Source organism: Salvelinus fontinalis, chromosome 19 (genome assembly GCF_029448725.1).
Source record: "Salvelinus fontinalis isolate EN_2023a chromosome 19, ASM2944872v1, whole genome shotgun sequence".
Classification (NCBI taxonomy): domain Eukaryota; kingdom Metazoa; phylum Chordata; class Actinopteri; order Salmoniformes; family Salmonidae; genus Salvelinus; species Salvelinus fontinalis.
In genome coordinates this window covers 17543026-17564192 of record NC_074683.1, presented here as the reverse complement: position 1 = coordinate 17564192, position 21167 = coordinate 17543026, and the positions used below count along the sequence as shown (strand labels likewise).

Here is a 21167-nt window from a genome sequence, read left to right as displayed (position 1 = left end):
GGACAATAACCTAAAACACAAGGCCAAATATACACTTGAGTTGCTTACCAAGACGACATTGATTGTTCCTGAATGGCCTAGTTACAGTTTTTACTTAAATCAGCTTAAATCTATGGCAAGACTTGAACATGTCTGTCTAGCAATGATCAACAACTAACTTGATAGAGCTGGAAGAAATAAAAAATAATGTGGAAATGTTGTACAATCCAGGTGCGCAAAGTTCTTAGACCCACACTATTTTCAAAACGTTTGCAAACAGTACTAAAAACATGTTTTCACTTTTTCATAATGGTGTAGATGGGCGAGAAATTATATTTAATCAATTCTGAATTTGGGCTGTAACACAACAACGTGGAATAAGTCAAGGGGTATGACTACTTTCTGAAGGCAATGTATCTTTACGCAGGAGTCAATCAGTACACACACACGCCACGTTTCTCCCTGCAGATTAGAGGCATATACTGGCCATATCAAAATGGCCACGATGCGTTATGAACACAAACAGATGAAGAAACTCTCTTTGCACTGGGACTGAGTCCATGTCTGTCTTCCCTCCGAATTCGTTACGATGTTCAGGAGTGTCGCCTAGGCAAACACCTTGCATAGCCCTACAGTAGCTTAGAAAGTCTAACAGCTAGGCCTATATGACGAAAGGAAAATTCAGAATAGGATGGAACAAAATATCTGTGTGTGATGGCAATGACCTTATCCATGGTGCTTTACAATTCCCCCCCCCCCCCCCCCCCCCCCCCCCTCCTTATGGCAACTATCCTTATAACGACTGTAGGCTAATAATCTTGGGATCCTGGAGACCAGGAGCTATGAGTGTGTACAGGATGTGTCCCGATGTCGAGCTTCCCTCCAAATTTGCTACAACACCGCTATTTTGCAGGCCATTATAATCCCAGACTAAACATACAGTTGCCCACTAGATTGAGTACCCATAACCTGTAGGCTAACAGTAGTGGGCAAGTGAAAGTAAAATATACAATAGCATATTGGCATTATAGGCCTATCCAACGTGTCTGAGGGAGGAGAGGCAACTCAAGGACCACTCCTGCAAAGCAGCATATAGGCGCTGATTGGGTATATTAATGAATGGATTCTCCCTTTCTTGAAATAATTGTTGATCTACAGTTGAAGTCGGAAGTTTACATACACTTAGGTTGGAGTCATTAAAACTTGTTTTTCAACCACTCCACAAATGTCTTGTTAACAAACTATAGTTTTGGCAAGTCGGTTAGGACATCTACTTTGTCCATGACACAATACATTGTTCCAACAATTGTTTACAGACAGATTATTTCACTTATAATTCACTGTATAACATTTCCAGTGGGTCAGAAGTTTACATACACTAAGTTGACTGTGCCTTTTAACAGCTTGGAAAATTCCAGAAAATGATGTCATGGCTTTAGAAGCTTCTAATTGACATAATTTGAGTCAATTGGAGGTGTACCTGTGGATGTATTTCAAGGTCTACCTTCAAACTCAGTGTCTCTTTGCTTGACATCATGGGAAAATGAAAAGAAATCAGCCAAGACCTCAGAAAAAGAATTGTGGACCTCCACAAGTCTGGTTCATCCTTGGGAGAAATTTCCAAACGCCTGAAGGTACCACGTTCATCTGTACAAACAATAGTACGCAAATATAAACACCATGGGATCATGCAGCCGTCATACCGCTCAGGAAGGAGACGCGTTCTGTCTCCTAGAGATGAACGTACTTTGGTGTGAAAAGTGCAAATCAAATCCAGAACAACAGCAAAGGACCTTGTGAAGATGCTGGAGGAAACAGGTACAACATATCTATATCCACAGTAAAACAAGTCCTATATCGACAACCTGACAGGCCACTCAGCAAGGAAGAAGCCACTGCTCCAAAACTGACATAAAAAAGCCAGACTACGGTTTGCAACTGCACATGGGGACAAAGATTGTACTTTTTGGAGAAATGTCCTCTGCTCTGATGCAACAAAAATAGAACTGTTTGGCCATAATGACCATCGTTATGTTTGGAGGAAAACGGGGGAGGCTTGCAAGCCGAAGAACCCCATCTCAACTGTGAAGGACAGGGTGGCAGCATCATGTTGTCGGGGTGCTTTGCTGCAGGAGGGACTGGTGCACTTCACAAAATAGAAAGCATCATGAGGTAGGAAAATTATGTGGATATATTGAAACAACATCTCAAGACATCAGTCAGGAAGTTAAAGCTTGGTCGCAAATGGGTCTTCCAAATGGACATTGACCCCAAGCATACTTCCAAAGTTGTGGCAAAATGGCTTAAGGACAACCAAGTCAAGGTATTGGAGTGGCCATCACAAAGCCCTGACCTCAATCCTATAGAAGATTTGTGAGCAGAACTGAAAAAGTGCGTGCGAGCAAGGAGGCCTACAAACCTGACTCAGTTACAACAGCTCTGTCAGGAGGAATGGGCCAAAGTTCACCCTACTTATTGTGGGAAGCTTGTGGAAGGCTACCCGAAACGTTTGACCCAAGTTAAACAATTTAAAGGCAATGCTACCAAATACTAATTGAGTGTATGTAAACTTCTGACCCACTGCGAATGTGATGAAAGAAATTAAAGCTGGAATAAATCTTTCTCTCTACTATTTTTCTGACATTTCACATTCTTAAAATAAAGTGGTGATCCTAACTGACCTAAAACAGGGCATTTTTACTCGGATTAAATGTCAGGAATTGTGAAAAACTGAGTTTAAATGTATTTGGCTAAGGTGTATGTAAACTTCCGACTTCAACTGTATATATACAGTACCAGTCAAAAGGTTTGACACACCTACTCATTCAAGGGTTTTTCTTTATTTTTACTATTTTCTACATTGGTGAATAATAGTGAAGATATCCAAACTATGGTATAAAACGTGTAGTAATCATGTAGTAACCAAAAAAGTGTTTAAACAAATCAAAATATATTTTATATTTAAATTCTTCAAAGTAGCCACCCTTTTGCTTTGATGACAGCTTTGCACACTCTTGGCAGTCTTTCAACCAGCTTCACCTGGAATGCTTTCCCAACATTCTTGAAGGAGTTTCCACATATGCTGAGCACTTGTTGGCTGCTTTTCCTTCACTCTGCGGTCCAACTCATCCCAAACCATCTCATTTGGGTTGAGGTTGTGTGATTGTGGAGGCCAGGTCATCTGATGCAGCACTCCATCACTCTCCTTATTGGTCAAATAGCCCTTACACAGCCTGGAGGTGTGTTGGGTCATTGTCCTAATGAAAAACAAATGATAGTCCAACTATTTGCAAACCAGATGGTATGGCGTATTGCTTCAGAATGCTGTGGTAGCCATGCTGGTTAAGTGTGCCTTGAATTCTAAATAAATCACAGACATTGTCAACAGCAAAGCACCATCACACCTCTTCCTCCATGCTTCATGGTGGGAACCACACATGCAGAGATCACCTGTTCACCTACTCTTAGAACCAAAACTCTCAAATTTGGACTCATCAGACCAAAGGACAGATGAATAGGACTCTGAACAGTTTATGTTGATGTGTCTGTTACTTGAACTCTGTGAAGCATTTATTTGGACTGCAATTTCTGAGGGTGGGAACTCTAAGGAACTTTTCCTCTGCAGCAAAGGTTACTCTGGGTCTTCCTTTCCTGTGGCGGTCCTCTTGAGAGCAAGTTTCATCATAGTGCTTGTTGGTCTTTGAGACTGCACTTGAACTATGATATTTTTTGTACATAATGTCGCTGCTACCATCTCTTATGACCGAAAAGAGCTTCTGGACATCAGAACAGTGATTACTCACCTCAAACTTTATTTAATGAGTCCGACGCAAAGGTGTCGAGACAAGGCCCAATTCCCATCAATCAGTGTGAAGAAAAGACAGAGAAAAAGGGGGAGGAGGGTGCGGTGCCTTTAAAAAATTCCCTCTGTATTATTGGCCAACGTGCAATCCTTGAAAAACTAACTGGAAGATCTACAATTAAGACTATCCTACCAACGGGACATTTCTGTTTCCAAGATGGCGTAGCAGTCAGACGTCTTTTGTCCTCATCTTGTCGTGTCCCATGTATATATCTTTTTATATATTTTTTCTTAGCATATATTTTTCTTTATTTTTCTTAAGCTCAACTTAAACATACTCTCCTGCAATCCGCCTCACCCAATGTGGTATGATTCTGCTATTTTCTTTACTCTTGAACCGGAACCCCCAACAGCAGCTAGCCAGCTAACTAGCTACTAGCTAGCGGTCTTCAGCTACCTTTAGCCCAGACAACTCTCGCCAGTCTGTACAGCGTGACTCAAACCAGAGCAAATCTGACTTATTTTTCTCCATATCTCCGGATTCCTACTACAAGCTCTGCACCTTTTCATCTGGATCATCGCAGCTAGGTTGCTGCTATCGGATTGGCTTCTCCTGGCTAACGTCTCTGTCCCGACGCAAGCACGAATTAGCCTGGAGCTAGCATATGCTAGGCCCATCTCCCGGCTAGCTGAAGAGGTCCATCAGCCACTCCTTGGGCTAGAATACCTATTTTGCCAATTGGCCTGGACCCCTTTAATTGCCGATACGGAGCCCCGCCGATCCTTCACGACTGGACTACCGATGTAATCCGCCCGAGGGGGTTTTCAACTGGCTCCCCCGTTGCAACGTCCCCTGAATGCCCATCTGCTAGCATGTTAGCAGCCCTCTTGCTGTCTAGAGCACACCGGACTGTTAGCTGAAGAAGTCCATCAGACAATTTTCTTTGGGCTATACTATACCTATTTTGCCAATTGGCCTGGACCCTTTTACCACACGGAGCCCTGCTGATCAATCACAACTGATCTGCTGACGTAACTGCATGAAGGGGCTACAACTGACTTCTTCTGTCGCGACGTCCCTCTAAGGCCCTTCTGCTAGCCTGCTAGCTCTGGTCAGCTAGCTGTCTGAATCACCGTGTCTCCAGCTCGCCCAGCTACTCACTGGACCCAGTGATCACTCGGCTACGCATGCCTCTCCCTAATGTCAATATGCCTTGTCCATTGCTGTTTTGGTTAGTAATTATTGCCTTATTTCATTGTAGCGCCTCTAGCCCTGCTCAATACTCCTTAGCCAACCCTTTAGTTCCACCTCCCACACATGCAGTGACCTCACCTGGTTTAAATGGTGTTTCTAAAGACAATATCTCTCTCATCGTCACTCAATGCACAGGTTTGCCTCCACTATATTCACATCCTATCATACCTTTGTCTGTACATTATGCCTTGAATCTATTCTACCTTGCCCATAAACCTGCTCCTTTTACTCTATATTCCGAACGTACTAGACGACCAGGCTCTTATAGCCTTTAGCCTACTCCTCCTCTGTTCCTCTGGTGATGTAGACGTTAACCCAGGCTCTGCAGTGCCTAGATCCACTCCCATTCCCTAGGCGCTCTATTTGTTGACTTCTGTAACCGTAAAAGCCTTGGTTTCATGCATGTTAACATTAGAAGCCTCCTCCCTAAGTTTGTTTTATTCACTGCTTTAGCACACTCTGCCAACCCGGATGTCCTAGCCGTGTCTGAATCCTGGTTTAGGAAGACCACCAAAAACCCTGAAATTTCCATCCCTAACTATAATATTTTCCGACAAGATAGAACTGCCAAAGGGGGCAGAGTTAGCCTGCAGAGTTCTGTCTTACTATCCAGGTCTGTGCCCAAACAATTTGAGCTTCTAATTTAAAAAATCCACCCTTCCAGAAACAAGTCTCTCACCGTTGCCGCTTGCTATAGACCACCTTCTGGCTCCAGCTGTGTCCTGGACACCATATGTGAATTGATTGCCCCCCATCTATCTTTAGAGCTCGTGCTGTTAGGTGACCTAAACTGGGACATGCTTAACACCCTGGCCATCCTACAATCTAAGCTTGATTTCCTCAATCTCACACAAATGATCAATGAGCCTTCCAGGTACAACGCTAAATCCGTAAACACGTGCACCCTCATAGATATCATCCGAACCAACCTGCCCTCCAAATACACCTCTGCTATCTTCAACCAGGATCTCAGCGATCACTGCCTCATTGTCTGCATCCGTAATGGGTCCGCGGTCGAACGACCACCCCTCATCGCTGTCAAACGCTCCCTTAAACACTTCAGCAAGCAGACTTTTCTAATTGACCTGGTCCGGGTATCCTGGAAGGATTTTGACCTAATTCCATCAGTAGAGGATGCCTTGTTATTCTTGAAAAGTGCTTTCCTACCATCTTAAGCATGCCCCATTCAACAATTTTGAACCAGGAACGTATATAGCCCTTGTTTCACTCCAGACCTGACTGCACAAAAACATCCTGTGGCATACTGCATTAGCATCGAATAGCCCCTGCGATATGCAACTTTCCAGGGAAATTAGGAACCAATATACACCGTCAGTTAGGAAAGCAATGGCTAGCTTTTTCAAGCAGAAATGTGCATCCTATAGCACAAACTCCCAACATTTCTGGGACACTGTAAAGTCCATGGAGAATAAGAGCACCTCCTCCCAGCTGCCCACTGCACTGAGGCTAGGAAACACTGTCACCACCGATAAATCCATGATAATTGAGATTTGAGCATTTTTTTTTCACGGCTGGCCAACAGCCCTGCACCCCCCACAGCAACTCGCCCAAGCCTCCCCCATTCTCTTTCACCCAAATCCAGATAGCTGATGTTCTGAAAGAGTTGCAAAATCTGGACCCCTACAAATCAGCTGGGCTAGACAATCTGGACCCTATCTTTCTAAAATTATCCGCCGCAATTGTTGCAACCCCTATTACTAGCCTGTTCAACCTCTCTTTCGTATCGTCTGAGATGCCCAAAGATTGGAAAGCTGCGGTGGTCATCCCCCTCTTCAAAGGGGGAGACACTCTAGACCCAAATTGCTACAGACCTACAGTGGGGAGAACAACTATTTGATACACTGCTGATTTTGCAGGTTTTCCTACTTACAAAGCATGTAGAGGTCTGTAATTTTTATAAAATCCAGAAAATCACATTGTATGATTTTTAAGTAATTAATTTGCATTTTATTGCATGACATAAGTATTTGATCACCTACCAACCAGTAAGAATTCCGGCTCTCACAGACCTGTTAGTTTTTCTTTAAGAAGCCTTCCTGTTCTCCACTCATTACCTGTATTATTGTATTGGTCTCCCGGGTGGCGCAGTGGTCTAGGGCACTGCATTGCAGTGCTAGCTGCGCCACCAGAGTCTCTGGGTTCGCGCCCAGGCTCTGTCGCAGCCAGCCGCGACCGGGAGGTCCGTGGGGCGACGCACAATTGGCATAGCGTCGTCCGGGTTAGGGAGGGTTTGGCCGGTAGGGATATCCTTGTCTCAGTATGTAAATGTAATAAAATGTATGCACTCTACTGTAAGTCGCTCTGGATAAGAGCGTCTGCTAAATGACTAAAATGAAAATGTAAATGTATTAACTGCACCTGTTTGAACTCGTTACCTGTATAAAAGACACCTGTCCACACACTCAATCAAACAACAGCCAGTGAAAGTGCAGGGCGCCAAATTCAAACAACAGAAATCTCATAATTAAAATTCCTCAAACATACAAGTATTTGAATTCAAAAAGGCTTTGAGACGAAAGCACACCAAACTATTATGTTAGGTCAGTACCTGGTCACAGAAAAACACAGCCATTTTTCCAGCCAAAGGGAGGAGTCACAAAAAGCAGAAATAGAGAGAAAATGAATCACTAACCTTTGATGATCTTCATCAGATGACACTCATAGGACTTCATGTTACACAATACATGTATGTTTTGTTTGATAAAGTTCATATTTATATCCAAAAATCTCAGTTTACATTGGCGCGTTATGTTCAGTAATGTTTTGCCTCCAAAACATCCGGTGATTTTGCAGAGAGCCAAATCAATTTACAGAAACACTAAAAATAAACATTGATAAAAGATACAAGTGTTTTACATGGAACTTTAGATATTCTTCTCCTTAATGCAACTGCTGTGTCAGATTTAAAAAAAACTTTACGGAAAAAGCACACCATGCTATAATCTGAGTGCAGCGCTCAGAGCCCTAACAAGCCATACAGATATCTGCCATGTTGTGGAGTCAACAGAAGTCAGAAATCGTATTATAAATATTCACTTACCTTTGATCTTCATCAGAATGCACTCCCAGGAATCCCAGTTCCACAATAAATGTTTGTTTTGTTCGATAACTTATGTCCAAATACCTCCTTTTTGTTTGCGCGTTTAGTTCCAAAATCCAAATTGATGACACGCAGGTCAGACAAAGTCAAAAAATTCCATTACAGTTCGTAGAAACATGTCAAACGATGTATAGAATCAATCTTTAGGATGTTTTTAACATAAATCTTCAATAATGTTTCAACCGGAGAATTCCTTTGTCTTCAGAAATGCGATGGAACGCAGGTTTTATTTATTTATTTATTTTTATTTATTTATTTAACCTTTATTTAACCAGGTAGGCAAATTGAGAACACGTTCTCATTTACAATTGCGACCTGGCCAAGATAAAGCAAAGCAGTTCGACACATACAACAACACATAGTTACACATGGAGTAAAACAAACATATCGTCAATAATACAGTGAGAAAAAAAAAGAAAAAAAAAGTCTATATACAATGTGAGCAAGTGAGGTGAGATAAGGGAGGTGAAGGCAAACAGATATATGTATAGATAAATAAAAATATAAAAAGGCCATGGAGGCGAAGTGAGTACAACACAGTAAGTAAAATAAAAGCTAAAAAGACACTGGAATGGTTGGTTTACAGTGGAAGAAAGTGCAAAGTAGAGACAGAAATAATGGGGTGCAAAGGAGCAAAATAAATTAATAAATAAATACAGTAGGTAAAGAGGTAGTTGTTTGGGCTAAATTGTAGATGGGTTATGTACAGGTGCAGTAATCTATGAGCTGCTCTGACAGCTGGTGCTTAAAGCTAGTGAGGGAGATAGGTGTTTCCAGTTTCAGAGATTTTTGTAGTTCGTTCCAGTCATTGGCAGCAGAGAACTGGAAGGAGAGGCATCCAAAGGAGGAATTGGTTTTGGGGGTGACTAGAGAGATATACCTGCTGGAGCGCGTGCTACAGGTAGGTGCTGCTATGGTGACCAGGTTGCTCTCACGGGAGAGTGCGTGATCAGCTCATGCCATACACCTGACTCAAAGAGCTCTCCTTCCCTCATTCTTCACAGTAGAAGCATCAAACAACGTTCTAAAGACTGTTGACATCTAGTGGAAGCCGTAGGGAGTGCAATATGACCCCAAAGACACTGTATTTTGGATAGGCAAACCTACAAACCTCAGATTTCCCACTTCCTGGTTGGATTTTTTCCCAGGGTTTTGCCTGCCACATGAGTTCTGTTATACTCACAGACATCATTCAAACAGTTTTAGAAGTCAATTCAGAGTGTTTTCTATCCAAATCTACTAATAATATGCATATCTTAGCTTCTGGGACTGAGTAGCAGGCAGTTTACTCTGTGCACCTTATTCATCCAAGCTACTCAATACTGCCCCCAGCCATAAGAAGTTTAAGCATCTCCAAAACTAAATCTAGAATCGGCTTCCTATTTCGCAACAAAGCACCTTTCTCTCATGCTGCCAAACATACCCTCATAAAACTGACTATCCTACCGATCCTTGATTTTGGCGATGTCATTTACAAAATAGCCTCCAACACTCTACTCAGCAAATTGGATGCAGTCTATCACAGTGCCATCCGTTTGGTCACCAAAGCCCCATATACTACCCACTACTGCGACCTGTATGCTCTCGTTGGCTGGCCCTCGCTTCATATTCGTCGCCAAACCCACTGGCTCCAGGTCATCTATAAGTCTTTGCTAGGTAAAGCCCCGCCTTATCTCAGCTCACTGGTCACCATAGCAGCACCCACCCAGCAGGTGCTCCAGCAGGTATATCTCACTGGTCACCCCCAAAACCAATTCCTCCTTTGACCGCCTTTCCTTCCAGTTCTCTGCTGCCAATGACTGGAACGATCTGCAAAAATCACTGAAGCTGGAGACTCATATCTCCCTCACTAACTTTAAGCACCAGCTGTCAGAGCAGCTCACAGATCACTGCATCTGTACATAGCCCATCTGTTAAGATCTCATCCAACTACCCCTTCCCCATACTGTTATTTATTTTGCTCCTTTGCACCCCAGTATCTCTACTTGCACACTCATCTTCTGCACATCTATCTCTCCAGTGTTTAATTGCTATATTGTAATTGTTTCGCCACTATGGCCTATTAATTGATTCACCTCCCTTATCCTACCTCATTTGCACACACTGTATATAGACCTTTTCTATTGGATTATTTACTGCATGTTTGTTTATTCCATGTGTAACCCTGTTGTTGTTTGTGTCGCACTGTTTTGCTTTATCTTGGCCAGGTCGCAGTTGTAAATGATAACTTGTTCAACTAGCCTACCTGGTGAAATAAAAAAATATATATATTTAATAGTTATATCTTATGTTTCACAGAGACTTGGCTGAACGACGACAAAGATTATATAGAGCTGGCTGGCTTCTCCGTGTTTCGGCAGGACAGAGCATCTACATCTGGTAGGACGACGGGCGGGTTTGTGTCTATTTGTCAATAACTGCTGGTGTGCGATGTCTAATATGAAAGAAGTCTCGAGGTATTGCTCACCTGAGGTAGAATACCTCATGATAAGCTGTAGACCACACTATATACCAAGATTTCTCATCTATATTTTTCGTAGACGTCTATTTACCAGCACAAGCTCATGCTGGCACTAAGACCGCACTCAACAAGCTTGATAAGGCCATAAGCAAACAAGAAAATGCTCATCCAGATGCGGCGCTCATAGTGGCCGGGGACTTTAAGGCAGGCAAACTTAAATCTGTTTTTACCTAATTTCTACCAGAATGTCACATGTGCAACGAGAGGAAAGAAACTCTAGACCACCTTTACTCCACACACAGAGACGAATGCAAAACCGACCATAATTCTGTCCTGATTCCTGCTTACAAGCAAAAACTAAAACAGGAAGTACCAGTAACTCGCTCAATACGGAAGTGGTCAGATGACTCGGATGCTATGCTGCAGGACTGTTTTGCTAGCACAGACTGGAATATGTTCCGGTATTTATCCAATGGTATTGAGGAGTATACCACCTCAGTTACCGGCTGCATCAATAAGTGCATCGACGACGTCATTCCCCACAGTGACCATACGTACATTTCCCAACCAGAAGCCATGGATTACAGGCAACATCTACACTTAGCTAAAGGCTTGAGCTGCCACTTTTTAGGAGCGCAACACTTATCTGGACGCTTATAAGAAATCCCGCTATGTGCATGAGAGCACCAGCTGTTCCAGACAACTTTGTGATCACGCACTCCATAGCCGATGTGAGCAAGACCTTTAAACAGGTCAACATTCGGCCTTCCGGGTGGCGCAGTGGTCTAAGGCACTGCATCGCAGTGCTAGCTGTGCCACCAGAGACTCTGGGTTCGAACCCAGGCTCTGTCGCAGCCGGCCGCGACCGGGAGTTCCATGGGGTGATGCACAATTGGCCTAGCGTCGTTCGGGTTAGGAAGGGTTTGGCCGGTAGGGATATCCTTGTCTCATCGCGCACTAGCGACTCCTGTGGCGGGCCAGGCGCAGTGCGAGCTGACCAGGTCGCTAGGTGTACGGTGTTTCCTCCGACACATTAGTGCGGCTGGCTTCCGGGTTGGATGCACGCTGTGTTACGAAGCAGTGCGGCTTGGTTGGGTTGTGTTTCGGAGGATGCATGGCTCTCGACCTTCGTCTCTCTCTCTCGAGCCCGTATGGGAGTTGAAGAGATGAGACAAGACTAACTACTAACAATTGGATACCACTAAATTGGGGAGAAATAAAATAAATAAATAAACAGGTCAACATTCACAAAGCCGCGGGGCCAGACGGATTATAGGGACGCGTATTCAAAGCATGTGCGGACCAACTGTCAAGTGTCTTCACTGACATTTTCAACCTTTCAACCCACTGGGGCCAAGCTTCCTGACATCCAGGACCTACACTACCGTTAAAAAGTTTGGGGTCACTTAGAAATGTCCTTGTTTTTTAAATTAAAGCAAATTTTGGGGCAGATTTTAAAATAACATCAAATTGATCAGAAATATAGTGTAGACATTGTGTTAATGTTGTAAATGACTATTGTAGATGGAAATGTCAGATTTCTTATGGGATATCTACATAGGCGTACAGAGGCCCATTATTGTCAACCATCACTCCTGTGTATTAGCTAATCCAAGTTCATAATTTTAAAAGGCTAATTGCTCATTAGAAAACCCTTTTGCAATTATGTTAGCACAGCTGAAAACTGTTGTCCTGATTTAAAGAAGTAATAAAACGGGCCTTCTTAAGACGAGTTGAGTATCTAGAGCATCAGCATTTGTGGGTTCGATTACAGGCTCAAAATGGCCAGAAACAAAAACCTTTCTTCTGAATCTCGTCAGTCTATTCTTGTTCTGAGAAATTAAGGCTGTTCCATGCGAGAAATTGCCAAGAAACTGAAGATCTTGTACAACGCTGTGTACTACTCCCTTCACAGAACAGTGCAATTTAGCTCTAACCAGAATAGAAAGAGGAATGGGAATGTTCCGGTGCACAACTGAGCAAGAGCACAAGTACATTAGAATGTCTTGTTTGAGAATTTGTGTTTGTTTTTTATTTGATTTTAAGAAACTTTTAAAGTTCTTGAAATGTTCCACATTGACTGATTTTACAGAAATATTAGCGTTGTAGCTCTTATTGCGGGACAATACACGTGGCTCAATTCACAGTGGTTTCAGTCCTACAATAAGAGCTACGACGCTAATATTCTCTGGGTGTCACTGAGTAGACTGTAACCCCATGTCATTGATCCACTATCCATAGGGAAGGCTGTACAGTGAAATAAGTATGTCCCCAATGCAATTCTAAAGTCAAATACATCCAGTGTGATTTCAAAAGATTTGTCAAATTAACAAATTGTTGTATTTTTTTTGAATTTATATAAGAACATTCCAACCTCGTTTAGCATGATCTATTCCATTATGGCATGATTCCATTATTTGTATTATTTGCATGACTTTTATTGAGATACTTTTATTTTGAAGGCAAAACGCAAATTCCACTATTGTGGCTAATCCTTATTGTGGCTAGCTTCACATAGGTGGGTCCGACCACCATTAATCAAAAAAGAACTGTTTTATAAATTAGGGGTATTTTAGATGATGACACTTAGCTAGATAGTAGGCTAGCAAACCATAGCTACTGAAACAGATTATGTCGTTTTGCTATGTTTTTGGAGAAGAACATTGTTTGCATCCATCACCTAGCTATCTTTTTTTGTGACCAGCATTGTCCAGAGTTTAGGTGAGTGTATGTGCGCTCGTGCGGCACCGGCGCCAGACAAAACTATTACCAGCATCAACGCATACGTATCGGTGCATCGACATGAAATACGAGTGATAGTGGTATCAATGTGTAATAACTACGTCAAAAATGAATGAACGTGTTAATTATGTGACGTGAAGTCATATTCGGGTCCTCATTGGTCAACAAGCGTATTTGACACGTCAAGTATCTTTTTTTGACAAGCAAAGTCCTAAATGGCGTTCCATGTCTATGCAAGGTGTTGGCATACGCAGGGGATTGAGGATAACGTAGTAGCGAATTCGAAGGGCAGACTGCAAGGACTGATGCACACAACGCCATGTCTTCGCAGTCAGTGACAGTGCCAAGAGAGTTAACTCCATTCGGTGTCCTGACAACGCCCCATGGCTGTTAAAATGGTAAAGTATTGCATTGAGGATATATGGTGTGTGTTACCTCAGCTCCAAGGACCACATTCATTTACCACCATATTTTATAATGTAGACAAGACTAATCCCCCGCACTGAAGTGTTAGGTTCCACTTGAATCACATACTTAGAAATCACCCCGTTTTCCCAGCTACACCAATATTTCAATTTACATTTTTAAAACGAATAAAGGTACATTGGGAAAACAAGATCAAAATCGACATTTTACAGTGTAGAAATATATGAAATTGAAGTTTCCTATTCTGGAATAATTGTATTTCTACACGGTGTTGAAACAGCTTCCAACATGCATATCCATTTCAAACACCATGGCACTATTATAAAGAAGGTCCAGTGTATGGTTTCCTTCCATGACTGATAAAACAATATAATATCAATCAAACGTACATACACAAAAATAACCGTGTCAGCATCCATCTTCGATGCAAGTGCAACCTGGCTGGCATTGGTTACATCAAATGTAGCAGGTATTTCATCCATTACAGAGATTATGTTGCAGATTTTTCATTTGGTAATGCATGCCCATATTGAGACTGAAAATCCCCAGACATTGACCGAATGACATCTGCTTCTTCACCAAGGTTACTATGAAAACTGATAGGAACCAAGCTACATCATAATAATACATACAAAATGACGGTGTATTATATCCAATATGTAATGTTCTGTTTCTGTTCGAAGCAAATAAAGCTCTTGTCAAACATGAAGAAGAATAATGTCATCCTAATAAAAAGGGAGGTTTGGAATGTAGGCCATAACCTGTGCATGCACCATTTTACTTCCTGGAGATGATGCAAGAAATGTAAATGAGTGGATCAGAAAATTGAGAACTTGAGAAATTGCAACTAATCAGTGGAGACTCGGTTGGTAGAGCATGGCGCTTGCAATGCCAGGGTTGTGGGTTCGATTCCCATGGGGTCCAGTATGGGATAAAAAAATATATAAATAAGTCGCTCTGGATAAGAGCGTCTGCTAATTGACTAAAATGTAAATGTAAAATGAGGCTCCCCAGAGGTTGAAGGGATCATCCTCAGTAGATTTTATTAAAAATAGTGAAACATTAAAGTTATCCTTTTATGATAAAACTATACTAAATATATTCAGGTCACCAAATAATTGATTAAAACACTGTTTTGCAATGAAGGTCTACAGTAGGCTCAGCAGCACTCTGTAGCGCAGCGCCATGGTGTAGCAGGAGGACAGCTAGCTTCTGTCCTCCTCTGGGTACTTTGACTTCAACACAAAACCTATGAGGCTCATGGTTCTCACCCCCTTCCATAGACTTACACAGTAATTATGATATATTCCGGAGGACACCCTCCAACCTATCAGAGCTCTTGCAGCATGAACTGACATGTTGTCCACCCAATCAAAGGATCAGAGAATGAATCTAGTACCAAATGCTACAGCTAGCTAGCACTGCAGTGCCTAAAATGTGAGTAGTTGACTCAAAGAGAAAGACAATAATTGAATAGTTTTGAACAAAGAAGTTTCTTCCAAAATTAAGGAGGAGAAAGGGAGCCATATTTGGTTGTATTTAAAAAAAAAAATAATTCACTGAGCTAGCAAAAGAAGCTAGCTAGTTTAGCCCAATCAAACACTCTCAAAAAGAGAGTGATGCTATGTTAGATAGCTGGCTATGGCTTTCCAACACTGGAACTCGTCCAAGTCAAGGTAAGCTTTTGGGTTTATGAATTTTTCGCCATCTAGGCCCGCTGGTGTAACTGCTTTCTGACTGTTCACTGTGCTGCATGACTTTCGCTGGTTTACTAACGCTTAAGTTCCAGTAGCTACTATATGTTGACTATGACATGACAACGATATAGGCTGAGTGTAGCGGTTAGTAATTCTCCCTCATCTTAAACAGCACCGACCGCCACTGAAACTAATATTATATTATTCAATTTGAATGACTTTATTAGATCGTTAGACTGATAAGCTTTACACGGACCAGTCACAAACCACAATTGCAGTAGAGCACAGTAAAGTCGTGGCCAAAAGTTTTGAGAATGACAGAAAGATTAATTTCCACAAAGTTTGCTGCTTCAGTGTCTTTAGATATTTTTGTCAGATGTTACTATGGAATACTGAAGTATAAATACAAGCATTTCATAAGTGTCAAAGGCTTTTATTGACAATTACATGAAGTTGATGCAAAGAGTCAATATTTGCAGTGTTGACCCTTCTTTTTCAAGACCTCTGCAATCCGCCCTGGCATGCTGTCAATTAACTTCTGGGCCACATCCTGACTGATGGCAGCCCATTCTTGCATAATCAATGCTTGGAGTTTTTCAGAATTTGTAGGTTTTTGTTTGTCCACCTGCCTCTTGAGGATTGACCACAAGTTCTCAATGGGATTAAGGTCTGGGGAGTTTCCTGGCCATGGACCCAAAATGTCGATGTTTTTTTCCCTGAGCCACTTAGTTATCACTTTTGCCATATGGCAAGGTGCTCCATCATGCTGGAAAAGGCATTGTTGGAGAAGGTTGGGAGAAGTTGCTCTCGGAGGACGTGTTGGTACCATTCTTTATTCATGGCTGTGTTCTTAGGCAAAATTGTGAGTGAGCCCACTCCCTTGGCTGAGAAGCAACCCCACACATGAATGGTTTCAGGATGCTTTACTGTTGGCATGACACAGGACTGATGGTAGCGCTCACCTTGTCTTCTCCGGACAAGCTTTTTGTCGGATGTCCCAACCAATCGGAAAGGGGTTTCATCAGAGAAAATGACTTTACCCCAGTCCTCAGCAGTCCAATCCCTGTGCCTTTTGCAGAATATCAGTCTGTCCCTGATTTTTTTCCTGGAGAGAAGTGGCTCCTTTGCTGCCCTTCTTGACACCAGGCCATCCTCCAAAAGTCTTCGCCTCATTGTGCTTGCAGATGCACTCACACCTGCCTGCTGCCATTCCTGTTTAAGCTCTGTACTGTTTGTGCCCCGATCCCGCAGCTGAATCAACTTTAGGAGATGGTCCTGGTGCTTGCTGGACTTTCTTGGGCGCCCTGAAGCCTTCTTCACAACAATTGAATCGCTCTCCTTGAAGTTCTTGATAATCCGATAAATTGTTGATTTAGGTGCAATCTTACTGGCAGCAATATCCTTGCCTGTGAAGCTCTTTTTGTGCAAAGCAATGATGAACGCACGTGTTTCCTTGCAGGAAACCATGGTTGACAGAGGAAGAACAATGATTCCAAGCACCAACCTCCTTTTGAAGCTTCCAGTCTGTTATTCGAACTCAATCAGCATGACAGAGTGATCTCCAGCCTTGTCCTCGTCAACACTCACACCTGTGTTAACTAGAGAATCACTGACATGATGTCAGCTGATCCTTTTGTGGCAGAGCTGAAATGCAGTGGAAATGTTTTTTGGGGATTCAGTTCATTTGCATGGCAAAGAGGAATTTCAATTCATCTAATCACTCTTCATAACATTCTGGAGTATATGCAAATTGCCATCATACAATCTGAGGCAGCAGAATTTGTGAAAATTAATATTTGTTAACATTTCATTCTCAACTTTTGGCCACGACTGTACAGTAAAACACTCGCCAGTTCTATTTCTACGTGCACAAGCACTGTTATTGAAACAGACTGTTCACACCCATCTTGTTGGTGGAGAGAATTATGCAGGCTTAAAGATAATTTTCTTGCTAATCTATACATTTTGTCCATGTCTAATGTGTATTCATGTGATATTTGAGTGACAAAAAAATTACAAGAATGTCTTTGGGCTAAAAAACATCAATAAAAAAACTGCTCTACTGCTCCTCTACTGTACTGCGCTGTACTGTGATGTCCTGTGATGTCCAAACTTGTGAAGCATAGACGTCTATGATTGGTACAGATATGGTCTGGTCTGGACCAACCTTGTTTGGGGGCGGAGTTCATTAGAATTATAGCCTGTGTGTAGAATAATACCTAAACATGCAAAGGAGGATATGACATTTTTATACCTACGTGTACCTACTCAGGATGCATCACGATGAAGAGAATGACATCGATAATTATGCATTTCTGTATAGTACAGATCGAGGACCCATGATGTCATTCTGCTACCATCATTTTATTACCAGGTGTTGATCCACTTCACTTACTGTAGTTCAATAACCAAAATAGATTTCCTTCAAACTCAAGGTGTCATATCATAGCTGACACCCCATTCTTTCTACAGACATATTTGACTCTCAATTCGGACTAGATATTTAAGAGTTTTTGAAAATGTGGTCACATAAAAAAACTAAGGGAGCCTTTTGTCATTTTGTTACCAAACTTTGCATCTGCATTGTTCTTCAAGTAGACACCTCTTAGTGAAATGTTCAGTGGCAATTGTGAAGCTGACTTCTGCATATAGGTGTATGCTTTGTTAAAGTTTCCATCAATGGTTTTAGCTTGGCATACATTTCAAAGAGAAAAGGTGAGTTTTAGCTTCTCTGTTACTCTGGAATTACCCCTTTTAAGGATAAGGTTAGTGTACTTTGTCACCTCTACCGTCACACTTATTTCTCTTTCTGTAGTTACAATAGCAATGTACACAGGCCTATTTCAGAGTGCACTGAGTGCACTCCTCAAGTGTGGAACAAACTCTTCGAAAGTAGGCCTAAGTTTCTTGAAGCTAATAGATACTCACAGCTACAATTAATGTCCCCGGTGATTGCATCCTGCTCGTGAGAGAAAATGTCCCTCTCTTGAAATGGGAGGCTAATTGTAGTCTCTGGCAACTTTACTCCTACATTATAGCACTTACACCCTGTAATTTAGTTTTCACTCTTCTTCAAATCTGTACCAACATAATATGCTAAGTGTAGCAATTACATTGCAAATTGCTTCTGACAGCAGATGCGTTTAGAGGACACATTTATTTTTTGGGGCCGTGAGGTGAAAGAGACACAGTGGGCATAGGGCTTATACTGTCTTCTCTATGTCTAATGTAGTTTCCCCATGCCTTGACCATTGTCGAATCGTGGACGTTGACATTAAAGAATTTTGCTAAGTGCAATTGGAGAAGGATGTTTCCCTCTGGCTATTTGAATAAGACAGGTTGGAATTATAGTATACTTATTGTCACTGATAATGGTCCATGGACTAGGTTAATTATATTGTGCTCATGTGATGTGCAGAGAGTCTTGGCAGAGTCGTGAACAAATGGATGGAATAATTTGGATTTGACTTTCATTTCTGTCCAACTGGAAAGCAGTTTGCTTCTATGTTCTGGGTCACTGTTCATTTTATCAAGGTGCCTAGTAAGGCTGACATTAATTAAGAGGGAATTGATAGGCCTAACACTTATTGAAATGAACATTGCTTATGTTTTCTATTGATACTTGGTCTATGTGCACACAGTCCTGACTTGTGGACTGTTTTGACTGTTGAATGATGTCTCTCTCTTCCAGTAATTTGACCGCTGTAGTATTCTCTCTATCTTACAACAGGTAACCCTAAGCTACTGATAGAGCATCACGCTCCCCCTGTCTATCTCTGGCTGGTCTCTCTGCCCCCCTCTGACCTGGGGATGAATGCACCAATGAGGAGCCAGCTCACAGTGAGTCACATGACCCCTCACCACTGTCCCACTGCCATCTTTTCCCGCAACACCTCTCTCCACTGAGTGTGTTTTTTTTGCATATATGCCTCTGTCAGATGTTGGTGGGCGTTTTCTTGTCTCTCTTCGATCGTACTGTAGATGTTTGGTATTGTACATGTACATTGTATACCATATATGCCATGAGGTTGACTAACTGTTATGTGTTATTTACAGGGTATGCCTGATCGCATGTTATGTGCAGTGCTGGAGCAATTTCAGCTTTACTTTTCCCTTTGGTATGTGTGCTTTGTCTCCATTGAGGGCGTCATATCTCCCTGTATGTGCACTTCTGTTCCAATTCAATCGGCCCTTGCATACCACACACACACACACACACACACACACACACACACACACACACACACACACACACACACACACACACACACACACACACACACACACACACACACACACACACACACACACACAGAGACTATCACATACATCCCTCTCTCAGTCACTGTGCTGTAGCTTGTAAACCTGTAGCCTACTGGCCTTTTGATGTTCATTACACATGGGGAAGATCGGGTATGATCTTTACGTCTCGGTAAGTACGTTACTGAAGTTGCCGTTTCAATGTGAATACACTTGTTCTGTGTTCACATGTGTGCTCTGTTGTCTATCACGATGGACATTCAACAAAAGCATACACCTGTTGTCTATTTATGTTATGAATAGAATCTGGGCAGGAACTCCAAATCTGGGCAGACTTTTTTTTGATATCGGAAAACTTGCAGACTGATTGGTATTAATGAAGCAAGCCAAGTGCTGCTTTTTTATTCAAAAAATAAAAAAGTTGTGCACCTTTTTTACATCCATTTTTATACTCTCGTCTCAGGGAGGTAATAATTTCCAGTTTGACATAGTGGGGAATATCCACTTACAATTACACTATGTTTAACTGAAAGCCAGTTGTCAAGACTTGATTACGCCAAAGATTGCATTGTCATCTTTGAAGAGCTACTGTATGTATAACCAGAACCAGTGTTACACCATAACAGCATCTCCCCACATAATTCTGATCAGAAGGATAGATTAACAACAGTTCTCCAAACTCCATTTTAGATTGGACATTTCAAAGGCTGCCGAGTTGGCACCAAATTTTCAAGACAGTTCCACTCTATGAACATTCCATGCCGACAAAGAGGATCAAATCCACATAGAGTTTTAAATACTAGAACTTGACTGAGTAGAATTCCATGGATTGAACTCTTCAATATTTATGATACAATTGAAACAATTCTCAGGATGTTCAGACTTGGATGCAGCCAGATAACTCTGCCACTCTGAGACTTTGCACTGGTCACTTACTTCCTGTGTGTGTGTATCAGATCCACTCTCTGTATAGTACGGCCAGCCCCAGCATGCTGAAGAGGAAGCAGAGCTCGAGGGTTGAGGCCCAGCCCATGACTGACTTTGGGCCCGACGAAACCCTCGCCGACAGCGCCGACATCTTCTGGATCAACAAACCAGTGAGTGGGTGACTATTTCAGTCACATGGGACTGGGCCATATTTGAAATGGAAAATTGTCACATTTCGACGCCAATTCAATTAATTACAAATAAAGTAAAGGTACACTATCGGTTCACTCAGACTGTTTAGTTTTACAGCTGTTTGGTTTGTTTCAATATCCAATTAAAATGTAAACCCACGTTCAAATAGTTTTTTTTTTTTTTACAACGTACTAGTCCCAAAACTGCAAACTCCCAAGTTAAAAAGAGCGCAACTCAAATAGTAACCGACATGCACTATGTATTTGACCCAAGTACGAGTGGATTCTCAACTTTCTTTGTCTGTC

At 42.0% G+C, this 21167-nt stretch overlaps 1 protein-coding gene across 10 annotated transcripts in view; it reads left to right on the top strand.

Moving 5' to 3' along the window:
• The window catches only part of nalcn (sodium leak channel, non-selective), a 272502-nt gene that overhangs the window by 5739 nt on the left and 245596 nt on the right, over window positions 1-21167 (top strand). For 5 of the 10 annotated variants that reach the window (XM_055870944.1, XM_055870942.1, XM_055870946.1 and 2 more), the window contains exons 2-4: window positions 10456-10536; window positions 19214-19323; window positions 20700-20840. In XM_055870944.1, coding sequence (XP_055726919.1) covers window positions 10456-10536; window positions 19214-19323; window positions 20700-20840 — 332 coding nt within the window. Of the gene's footprint in view, window positions 1-10455; window positions 10537-13530; window positions 13759-19213; window positions 19325-19539; window positions 19602-20699; window positions 20841-21167 lie in introns of those variants that run through there. The other 5 variants (XM_055870950.1, XM_055870949.1, XM_055870948.1 and 2 more) reach the window with 4 other exon arrangements.